Source organism: Miniopterus schreibersii (assembly GCF_964146895.1).
Source record: "Miniopterus schreibersii genome assembly, chromosome: 3".
NCBI lineage: Eukaryota > Metazoa > Chordata > Mammalia > Chiroptera > Miniopteridae > Miniopterus > Miniopterus schreibersii.
The window spans coordinates 8,208,200-8,219,280 of NC_138103.1; the positions used below are offsets into that span (position 1 = coordinate 8,208,200).

At 50.7% G+C, this 11,081-nt stretch overlaps 1 protein-coding gene across 2 annotated transcripts in view; it reads left to right on the plus strand.

Moving 5' to 3' along the window:
* Positions 1-8,268, plus strand: part of XPO6 (exportin 6) — a 112,676-nt gene extending 104,408 nt beyond the window's left edge. The window contains exons 19-24 of one of the 2 annotated variants that reach the window (XM_081132718.1): positions 525-639; positions 809-980; positions 2,306-2,467; positions 4,701-4,799; positions 4,910-5,140; positions 7,578-8,268. In XM_081132718.1, coding sequence (XP_080988844.1) covers positions 525-639; positions 809-980; positions 2,306-2,467; positions 4,701-4,799; positions 4,910-5,140; positions 7,578-7,679 — 881 coding nt within the window. In that variant the 3' untranslated portion in view covers positions 7,680-8,268. Of the gene's footprint in view, positions 1-524; positions 640-808; positions 981-2,305; positions 2,468-4,700; positions 4,800-4,909; positions 5,141-7,551 lie in introns of both variants that reach the window. The other variant, XM_081132717.1, reaches the window with a different exon arrangement.
* Positions 8,269-11,081: the final 2,813 nt, after the last annotated feature.

The following is an 11,081-nucleotide window of genomic DNA, read 5'->3' on the forward strand; positions in this document are numbered from 1 at the left end:
TGGTTGTTTAGATCTGGAATTGGAACCACATTAAATGTAACCAATATTTTCTGAAATTAATGCATTTGATGGACCAGGGTGATGCAACCTGAATACAGCTTCATTATCCACTTTTAGCCACTTAACCCCGTACTTAATCCCAACTGCAGGGTTATTGGTCAAAGAGAGAAATCGCCGAAGCACTCAGGTGTTGACTCAGTTGAATAGTTCCATCAGTGTGTGTGCAAAACACTACATCTGCAGTGAAACTCTGAACTTGGCTGGGGCTGGGCGGCGAGGGAAGCTTCATTTCCTATCGCGAGCCATCAAGCTGAGGCGCACCGCACCAGAGCTGTTTTCTCAGCAGGTCCTTGATCATTTCCCTCTTTCCATCACTGGCTCTGATGATGTTGGGGAAATTTCTTCTAGCAGGAAGCCTTAGAGAGAGATGATAGTGCAGATTGCACGAGGAAGTCTGTCAAGCCAGGGCTTCCGTTTATCCCTGTGTGCATGCCTGTGATCATTTGCTTTGTCCCTTTGTTTAGATGTGACTGATGAGATGCTGAGCTTTTTCCTCACTTTGTTTCGAGGCCTTAGAGTACAGATGGGTGTGCCTTTCACTGAACAGATCATACAGACTTTCCTCAATATGTTTACCAGGTAACCACACACCTGCTGTCCATGCTTTTCAAATTTCAAGTGAGAAGTAGTGGGGCCTGGCCACAAAGTGTGGGGCTTTTGCTCCTCTTCTTCACTTGCACTGCGTTGGTTTTCATGCTGGTCCCAGAGAAACATTCCTTGGCTACTGTGTGGTTTCTTTTGTCTGTAGAGAACAGTTAGCTGAGAGCATCCTCCACGAAGGCAGCACTGGCTGCCGGGTGGTCGAGAAGTTCCTGAAGATCCTGCAGGTGGTGGTACAGGAACCTGGCCAGGTGTTCAAGCCCTTCCTTCCCAGCATCATCTCCCTGTGCATGGAGCAGGTGTATCCCATCATCGCCGAGGTATGAGAGGCTGGCTTGTCCCTTGTGCTGCTTCCCATCCATTTGGGGAGGGAATGAAATACTCAGGAAAATGCGTTGTGTTTTAAGGCTAATTTGTTAGCTTTTTTTTTTTTTTTTTTTTGGGTAAAATAATTTTTTTTCCAAGAAAGAATGCCTTTTAGCTTGGTGCAGTACTTTTATATTGGTTGAGTTAATTAGAACTCGTCTAGTATAGGCAAGGTTGGTTGGTAAGTAAGATCAGCCTCTCATGGCAAACAGTTTATATCTTTAGGTGAATGTATAGTTTTCTTCAGCAGACATGACAACAAATGGACTTTCCTATCAAGAGCATTCATGGTCTCAGGGATACAGGCAGGTATTCAGAATGACCCAAAGCGTTCCTTGTCATAGGAACTCTCTGTCCAGAACAAGTACTGATTAACTAAGTTTTATGTAATAGTTATGTAAATAAGAGCTAACCGTTTTAACTGCCCAAATTAAAGCTTAAATGAGTCCACTTGCTTGGCATCATTAAACACACGCGGACCCTGTAAAGAGTCTTGCCCTGGAAGCTGTGCCTTCTGTCTCAATTTCATCTTAATCGGCTGAATGAAATATATCTGAGCCTTATCATTTTGAATTCTACTGAGACATTTGGAATAATGTGAACTGTCATGCTCTCTAGAGACTTGGAGATTTTTGGTCAAATTAGAAAATATTGCTGAGCCTTCCTCCCCCTCTCCTCCTCATCCCAGAATCCCAGCTGCCAATGAAAGAGGAGACAGGCCCACGCTGAGTCCCCCTCCCACTTCCCTGTAGGTCCTCTGATGCTTCTTTCTGTGGTTCCTAAGTGCCCCTTAAACCCATTTTCTATAGAGGGCAGATCTGCTTTAAGGCTTCTTATTTGTCTTTAGCTTCTGCAGTTGCATAAGAGCAGCAGGTTAGCTAGACAGTGTTGTTTATCCTGGGTAAAGGAACAACACAACCAAGACGATATGACAGATCAAATTAGCAGCTACTTTCTGAAGAGAAAAGCCATGTTCCTAACTGTTCTTCCATTTAGTAGCCTTTTCCTAGCTTGAAAAGCTGCATGCTTCCATCAGAAAAAGGGCCCATGGCACCAACCCAGGCATTCTGTTTCAGAGGTGGCCCCATCTCTGCCCAAGTCCTACTGGTTTTAATTGCTAACTCGGGGGCTTGATAGGACAGGAGCATGGGTGGGAAGCTGATGCTCTGCTTGCTGTTGCCGGGCATCTCTTCGACCCCTTTGTTGCTCTGGGCCTGGGCTGTGAATGGCTCCCTGAGCTGCAGGAAGGAAAGGTTTGAGGGTCTGTGTGTCTCCACAGCGGCCCTCCCCTGATGTGAAGGCTGAGCTGTTTGAGCTCCTTTTTCGGACGCTCCACCACAACTGGAGGTACTTCTTCAAGTCCACTGTCCTGGCCAGTGTCCAAAGGGGGATTGCTGAGGAGCAGATGGAGAATGAGCCTCAGTTCAGTGCCATCATGCAGGTAATGTGGAAGAGCTGCCGAGGCTGCCCTGTGACCAAGAACAGACAGGCCTCATTCAGGATACCACCTGGGTCCATTGGCTGGCGTGCTGTCTCTTGGTTTGCTTCTCTGACAGTCCCACTCTGACGTGGCACTGCAACAAGTGGTGTACCTGAAGCCCGTATTCTGGGTCTGAAGCTCAGCTCTACCTCTTAGTACCTAGGAAGTTAATTAACTTTGTGGAACCCCAGTATCTTCATGTGTCAAGTGGGGATACTACTGCTTATTTCATGGGTTTGCTGTGTGGTTAAATGAGACAGCACACACAGAGTACCTGGTGCAGGCAGGTGCTGGAGAAATGTCAGTTCCCTTCCCAGGTGTGAGGAGACTGCCTGTGTCAGCACCGCCCGGGCTCTTAACTGGAAGCTGACTGAGTGGGCGTCTGGAGGAGGGGCCTGATCTGCATTTGTAGAGATAATTCTGGCTGGTACAGCGTTGGGAGAAGCCCTGTCCTGTGACTGCATGCTCCCTTTCAGACGAGGTGTGACTTACTTCCTAGAGAGCAGAGTGAGCTGCCTGGGGGGCTGACCGCACTTGCTGTGGAAGACCAGGGTGGCCTCCCCTTGCCAGGATGGTGGCCTGGCTTGTGGTGGCTTTCAGGTGCTGTCCTTGTTCTGCACTCAGTTGTGTACTTTTTGTGTCTAACTCTGGGTTGAAGTGCCAGGTTTTCCTTTTGTTTTTTCAGTGCCTGTTTTCCCTTATCCCTCAGCTTCCACCAGCACACACGCATGCCTGCACCCACACTCCTGTGTGGATTCCCCTGGAAAATCACATGCCCTGCCCCAGTCTCCTTGCAGTCACTTTGCCCAGCTTCCATCGCCAGCACCCCACGCAGGCTTGGGTTTGGAGTATTACATGTTTGTCCCCTCTGCCTTCCTCTTAAACTCTGTCCTTGCTTTGGTAGACAGTACTTGTAAAAGCCACTTTAGAAAACAGTCTTATAAAGTTAAACATATACTTACTACATTACCTAGTGATTCCACTTCTCAGTATTTTACCTAAGATAAATGAAAACATGTATTTATACAACCTGTACACAGGTGTTTATAGTGGCTTTTTTCAAAATTGCCAAAAGCTGGAAACATTTTGAGTATTGTGTCAGCTGGTCAGTGGATAACAGTGGTATGTGCATATAAGGGCCTGCTGCTCAACAATAAAAAGGAATATATTGCCCTAGACAGGTGGCTCAGTTGGTTGGAGTATCATCCTGTACACCAGAAGGTTGCAGGTTTGATTCCCAGTGAGGGCACATTCCTGGGTTGTGGGTCAGGGCACATACGAGAGGCAGCTGATAGATGTTTCTCTCCCACATCAGTGTTCTTCTCTCTCCCTCCCTCCCTCCCTCCCTCCCTCCCTCTCTCTCTCTCTCTCTCTTTCTCTCTTTCTCTCTCCTCTCTTTCCTCTCTCTCTCAAATCAATAAACATATCCTCGGGTGAGGATTAAAAACCCCACTATTATTATTATTATACAAACAGCAACATAGATGACTCCCAAATACATTATGGTAGGTGAAGCAGCTGGATCCAGAAGGCTGTAGGACGTGATTGCATTCCATTATGTCTGGAAGAGGCAGCCCTAGAGGGACAGGGAACGAGCAGTGGTTGCCTAGGGGGCTGGAGGGAAGTTTGAGGAGCTGGAAGTGTTCTGTCTCCATTGCGATGGTGGTTAAATGACTGAATGTGTTCGTCAGAATTATATAATGGTCAACCTCCAGAGGGTGGATTTTACTGTGTTAGACTTCAGTAAACGTGACTTTAAAAATAAATGAGTGAAAACTATTGGGCATCATGGAGATCCTGTCACTGCAGCAGGGGTTACGAGACCCCTTTTGTAGCTTATGGAGTGTGAGTGGTTGGCTGGGGAGGCTGAGCTATTTGGCTTAGTTGTTAGCTTCTTGCTTCAAAGATAAGTCTCTGAAGGAGTCAAGAGGTTCATTACAGAAGGTACAGGATGAGACCAAAAGAAGTCAAACCCAGTGGGAGGACTGAGGAGATAAGGCTTCATGGGAACATTCCTAAGATCTGACCAGACAGGCTGGAAGACTCGAGATACTCAATCCCCCTTCCCGTGAAGGCGTGAGGAGCCACTTGTGGAGTGTTGGTTCCTGTGGTGTGGGGGAGGGAGTGCCCAAAAGGGCCTGGTCTGAGGGGGTTTAATGCTGCTTATACAATGGTGGTTTTATATCTTGGACAGGCTTTTGGACAGTCCTTTCTCCAGCCTGACATCCACCTATTTAAACAAAATCTCTTCTACTTGGAGACACTCAACACCAAGCAGAAGCTGTACCACAAGGTAAGTGCCCGTCTCAGAAAGGTTCCTCATTTGAAGGTGGTGGGACCTGGAGAGGCCCTGGGACCCTGAGTCTACCTCATGCCAGCAGTCACTCTGGGCTTTGTCCACAGAAGATCTTCCGGACCACCATGCTGTTTCAGTTTGTGAACGTGCTGCTGCAGGTCCTGGTTCACAAGTCCCACGACCTTCTGCAGGAGGAGATAGGCATCGCCATTTACAACATGGCCTCTGTGGACTTTGATGGCTTCTTTGCAGCCTTCCTCCCCGAGTTCCTGACCGGCTGTGATGGTGTGGATGCCAACCAGAAAAATGTGCTGGGGCGGAATTTCAAGATGGATCGGGTGAGGAGAGAGAGGCTGGGCTAAAGGGAGGGCAGGTGTGGGCTCTCACACCTGGTGCCTGTTCAGTGAGGGGGCCAGGCTGCCTTCATGTGTGGTTTGTACCCCTGTGGCTCTGAGGCAGCTCTGCCACTGGATGACTCGGTGCTGGGCCTGAACTGAGGGGTCCGTGCTTTCCCGTGTTGGCTTTAGCAGCACTTGTGTTCATCCCATCAGCCCTTGGGCCCGGTTTGGCCCTAGCAGTCCAGCTGCTTTGCCTCGGCTTCTTGGTACTCAACTATACACCATCGGACACTCCTCTGACCAGCCCAAGCTTTCAGACTTGCAGATAGGCTGAGAAGATCGGTGTTCTGCAGCTGCTTCTCTGGGTCCCCGGGCTTAGAGATGGGACCCCAGAACTTCCCAGACCACCCCTGCCTGGCTCTGCATGCCCTGACCTGCTCCCAGGTCCCAGGAGGAGCCTCACAGCATTCACCCTCTTTCTGCCTGCCTGGGGACGCTCTGGTGGGCTGTTCCCACCTGGTACCCAGCTTTTCCTGTCCCGGGGCTTTCTCTCTGGGCATCGCCTGCCCTCCTTCCTGATTTAGCTGTTAAGTCTCTGCTGCTCTGCCCGATCAGCTCCCCCTGGCACTTGGTTAGGGAATAACATTTTTGTCTTTGACCACCTCCCACTTGATGAAATGGAGTCTCTTCCGCCCACGTCCTCTTGGTGTTCTAACTTGACTCTTGTGCTTGCCACCTGTCCACAGTCTCCTTTCGGTCTTTAGATGTACATGTCACTCCTATTGGAGCAAATGCTGCGTCCTCCTTGCTTGTGTTGGCTGCGATATGTATCAGGACAGTTTTTCTTAGAGTTGACTCCTATTTTCCTTTATCTTGGGATCTTTCTTCCCCTGGCACTTATCCTGTTCTCTCTTGAGCTTCTTAAAGTTCACTTCAGCCACTGGGTATTTTTTTCCTTTTCTAGGGTCCAGATTGTAATATTTAATGATCAATTTCTACTGATATCATTATCAGTCAACTTCTTGATTTAAAGCAGTGGTTTCCAAATTTAGTCATGCATCAAAGCTTCTAGGTACTTATTAAAAATATAGCAGTGTAGTCATGTGTCCACCAGGAAATGCAGATTTGGTATTTGGGAGCCACTAATTTAAAAGACACTCTGGCACATTTTCCTGAGGAAGAAGTGAAGGAGCCATGCATTCATTCGTTCATTCACTTTCTAAAGCCGGCTGCCTCGTAGGCCCTGGGCCTGGTGTTGGGTCACCAGTGTCTGCCTTCAAAGGTTCTTGTTGGTAATGCTGGCAACAGCACCCGCTGTGGGCCACACTGGGCTTTCTGATGTGTAGGTGCTGTTGTTAACCCCATTTCCCAGGTGAACTCAGGCTCAGAAAGGTCAAAAGTCAGTTGGCAGGTATAGAACTTGGAAATGGTTGAGCCAGGAGCAGGAGTCAGGCCTGGGCGCTCTGGCTGCAGAGCCTGCGTGCACTGTCCACAGCAGGTGAGCCAGGGCACTTGAGAGCTCGAGGGGAGGCCTGACCTGCCTGGGTCCAGGAAATCGGAGGCGTCTGAGGGCCTTTTTGGCAGAGGTGGGCCTTGTGTTGCAGTTTGAAGAGGAGAGGAGAAAGGTTGAGCCAGGGAAAGGTTGGCAGAGAGGAGCAGCAGGAAGTGCCTTTATCTGTTTTCCGAGCCTCCCTGTCACCTGGGGCTTCAGGAGGGGTTGCCTTGGCACCACCAGCCGGCCCACTCTGTGACAGGGATCTGTTGGTGTTACTCCACATTTTGCCTTATAATCAGCATCAGTGATCATGATCTGGAGATGAGGGCAAGAACCTTGGCCATCTCTTAGTGCTGTGTGGTAGTATTTGGGGTTTTTGCTCCAAGGATCCCTCTCTATTAGCAGTCTGTGGCCCAGTAGGCGGTGGTCAGCAGGTGAGGTGGCAGGTGCATGTGGGCTCCTGCCAGGGTGTCACTCTTGAGTGGCAGGGCCTGCCTGGAGCCCTGGGAGGAGGAGTCTGAGGACTGACATGGCTGGATAGGACACGGTGAAGGAGAGACACATGGGCAGCCAGACCAGTGTTCCCCTTCCCCTCCTGCCTTGTTACTGCAGCAGGTTTCCTAACCTCTGTGTGCCTCACCGTCTTCATCCTTAAAGCGGTGCTGCTAACAGAGCCTGAACCGCGGGCTTGTGCAGAGGATGATGGGAGCGGGTGTCTGTGTATGGGACGGAGCCTGGCCGGGGGTGCGCACAAGCCGCCCTCGCTGCTGCTCTTTCCCTACAGTGCCTTTGCTCACACATGGTGCAGGAAGGGTGGAAGTGGCTACGCGTGTAGTGTTTGCGGAGCTCTGGAGCACACCCTGGGGTGGAAATGCTGGTGGGTTGGTGGGTGACTTGGGGTGCTGGATGCGGCCAGGCTGGAGCTGTGCCCCTGCCTTCCAGGACCTGCCCTCGTTCACCCAGAATGTGCACAGGCTGGTCAATGACCTGCGATACTACAGACTCTGCAATGACAGCCTGCCCCCCGGCACCGTGAAGCTCTAGGTGTGGCCTGCTTACCGCCGAGGGACACGAATTGCTGCTGCCGCCACCTGCACCACCTCGCCTTTTGCCACAGCTGACTCCTGGTCGAGTCTCGTTACTCCTGGACTCTTACACCCTGGGCAGCATCGCCTGCCCCCTGCTCTCCTCCTTGCTGGTTTCCTGCTGCCATCCCAGCAGAACTGGCTTCGGGATGTGTCAGCACTGGTTGGAGTGCCTGGGTGTTTGGGCAGGCAGAGGCCGTGTGGCTGGGCACCAGGAGGCACCAGGAGATCCTGCGGGGTGCTCCGTGCAGATCCTGCATGATCAGCTGTGAGACAGAAACGCCAAGGACCGCTTATGACAGTGCCACCTTCTCACCATTCCACCTCCCTACCCCTCTCCGGCCCAGTCAGCTAAGGAGAGACATGATGTTGGAATTTTTGGCACTTCTGTCAATCTTGCCCCCCCCCCCCCCCCAATTGCCTTGAAGCCTGATAGAGACTTGCAGACTCGTGGGGGGCTTTGTTCTTGTTTTCTCATCATTCCATTGTGATACCAAGAAACTAAGAAGCCTAATGAAAAAATAAAATGCATATGTTGTTGTTATATAAATGCTGGGTAGGGAGCTTCTTTGCAGTCAGAGCCCTCTCAGGGCGGCATCCAGGTCGGGGGCACTGCCCTGGGTGGGGGTGGGGTAGTGAGGGATGAGGCCTGTGTTTGTACCCTGGGAGAGCAGAGGAGGGGGACCAGCTTGCTAGGGCCTGGCCATACCTCGCTTCTTCTAGGTAACTTCTCCCTTAAGCCATGTGAAGACACTGGGTTCCCATTTCTCATACTCACAGAGCCGGGGGAACTTGGTGTTACTGACAGTTAACCTAGGTGGACGTGGGTGTGGAGTCCAAGGGGGTGTCAGTGCCCCTGCTCTTCCAAGTGTGGCTGCCACTCCTCCACCTCCCAGAGAATGGGTTCCTCCCAAGATGCCCAGCCAGGCACTGTCCCTCAGTGGACTGAAGGGCAGTGGCCGTCTCTTGATGGATTGTCTGAAAATAGTGGTTGGAGAGGGGAGGCGAGGGAGGGAGAGAGGATGTATGAGGGTGGGAGTGGCTGGGCTCAGGGCTTATTGGTGTGTTCGAGGGCTGGGGCCTTGCTCAGCCATTCGTGAGTGAAAACAGCACTTGTCCTTGGAGATTCTGGGACAACAGATGGGCAGCTTCTTCCACGTCAGGTGTCATAATGGCTGGATAGCCAGGAGCGGGGTAGGTTCTACCACATCTGGCAAGAAGAGGTTTGCTCACTCCATCAGTAAGGGGAAAGGTGGCCTTGGCTCCTCTGTAGAACGGGGGAGGAGGGAGTTGGGGGCTGATGGCTTCTACTTCTGAGGTCTTTATTAGAATCACTTTGGTGATGGTGGGGTGGAGGTGGAGCCCTGGCCTGGGTTTGAGAGAAAGAGAGTTGCAGCCCCTTTGTGTGAGTCAGAGCCCTCTGGGCCTCAGCTAGCCCCACTTCAGAGGTCAGGGAGGAGGGACCGGAAACTCCAGGAAGGAATTAACATGCAGTTACTCCTGGGCTGTAAGTACCGCCTCACCTGCGTGCTGGGGACGACCTGGAGTGCGACTGTGCCTGAGATTAAGAAAGAGCTTTTTGAATGGCTAGAGTTAGAGGGCGTGAGGGGATGGGTTTTGTTGCCTGTGGGCCCCATCTTTGGACAGGACTTGGGATGGTAGAGAAAGGCCATGGGAGTAAGGTGGGCTAGGCTGGAGGATTTTTGATCCAAGATGGATGGGTATGGCCTAGTGAGCTTCCAGTCCTTGGAGGTGTGCAAGCAGAGGCTAGGTGACCTGCAGAAAGGGTCTCCTCCCCTGGGAGGGAGGTCAGGCAGATCTCTGGCCCTATTCCTCTAGTCAGTAGTGCCCCACATAGGGCCTGGCACAAGGGCAGGCCTTAAGAAGCATGGGTGGAATTGGCTGAGTTCTCCATTCATCAACAGATCCAAAAATTATCTGCATTCTGAGGAAAGGGCTAGGGAAAGGATAATGGCGGGGTTTTCAAAGAGGTGGGCTGCTTTTCCGCTGCCTTTGAGTGTGGGGAGGCTGCCCTGGCTCCATCTGCCTACGTCCTGCTCTTCCTCGGTCTGTGTCAGTTACATCGGCTAAAGGCGCGGCGCTGGCTTTGGGAAAGGATCTGACGCTGCACCTTCACGCTGCTCAGCATTTCCTCCACTGCCTCCCGTTGGCCTCATGCAATGGAGGGTTGACTTTTCTTTCAGTAGCTGTTTTTTTCTCCTGACTATAACATGTAGAAGAATATGTGAAAAATGCAGAAAACTTAAAAAGGCCTCCAATCCCACTGCCCAGACGAAAGCACTGGTATAAATAAAATTGAGCTCCTGTTGTTTGGCAGCCTCTTTTTTATTCACTTACCATGTTGTGACCATTTCCTCACGTCACAAAATATTCTGGTGAAATCTGACCGTTAGTGGCAGAGTGTGTTCCATCATGTGATATGCCATGTTTTGTTTACAGCTTTTCTGTATAATAGACGCTGAATATCCTTGTGTGTAAGTCTTGGTCTTCTGATGGTTTCCATAGGTTCAGTTCTTAATGTGCAATTATGGGCTCAAGTGTTTTTGAGGCTTCTGGGAGACATTACTGAGGCCTGATTTCTAATCTGAAGACGGATATAAATTCCAGACTTCGGAGTGTAAAATGTCTGAGCTGCAAGGCTCTGTTGAGACAGTTGACAAAATCAGCCCCTGGTTTTGTGGATCTTAGAGACTGAGGCCCAGGGCCCTGGGCTGGTTAGAGTGTGACATTTCTGCAGGCACTGGGACCAGGGAGAGGAAAGGAGCTGACGGTCCTAGTTGACTCCTTGGGCCTTGGCAGGAACCATGATTGGTGGCAGTTCATTAATTTAACAAATATTTTCTATCAAGTACCTCTGTAAACCACGTGCTGGGCTCCAAGCGAAGGACTTAGAGGTTAATAAGACACAGCCTGTGCCTGCAAGGAATTCATAGACCAGGGGGGAGACAGACAGGCAAATAGGTTGCTGCAGAATGGTGTTGTAAGTAACGTGATGGGGTTGGGATTCAGGAACTGGGTGGAGGTTTGTAGGTGCAACCAGGGGGTCGTAGGATCAGGGGAGGCTTCATTGCAGGTAGTGAGACAGTGGGTATGGGTGGGGAAAGGGTGAAGACAGGTATGACAACGTCTTAAGGCTGGTGAGGCTGGAGTTGCCTGGAGACATTGGAAGATTGCCATGGAGCTTTGATGGGGAAATGGGTAGGGTGACTAATTTTTTTCTAAAACAGGATGTGTTGAGTAAAAAGCAACATTATCAGCAATAATTCTGGGACAACAGGGATAAACGGGGACTTTCGTCTCCCTTGTCCTGGAAGAGAGAGGAAGTTCCTGGCTCAGTGAG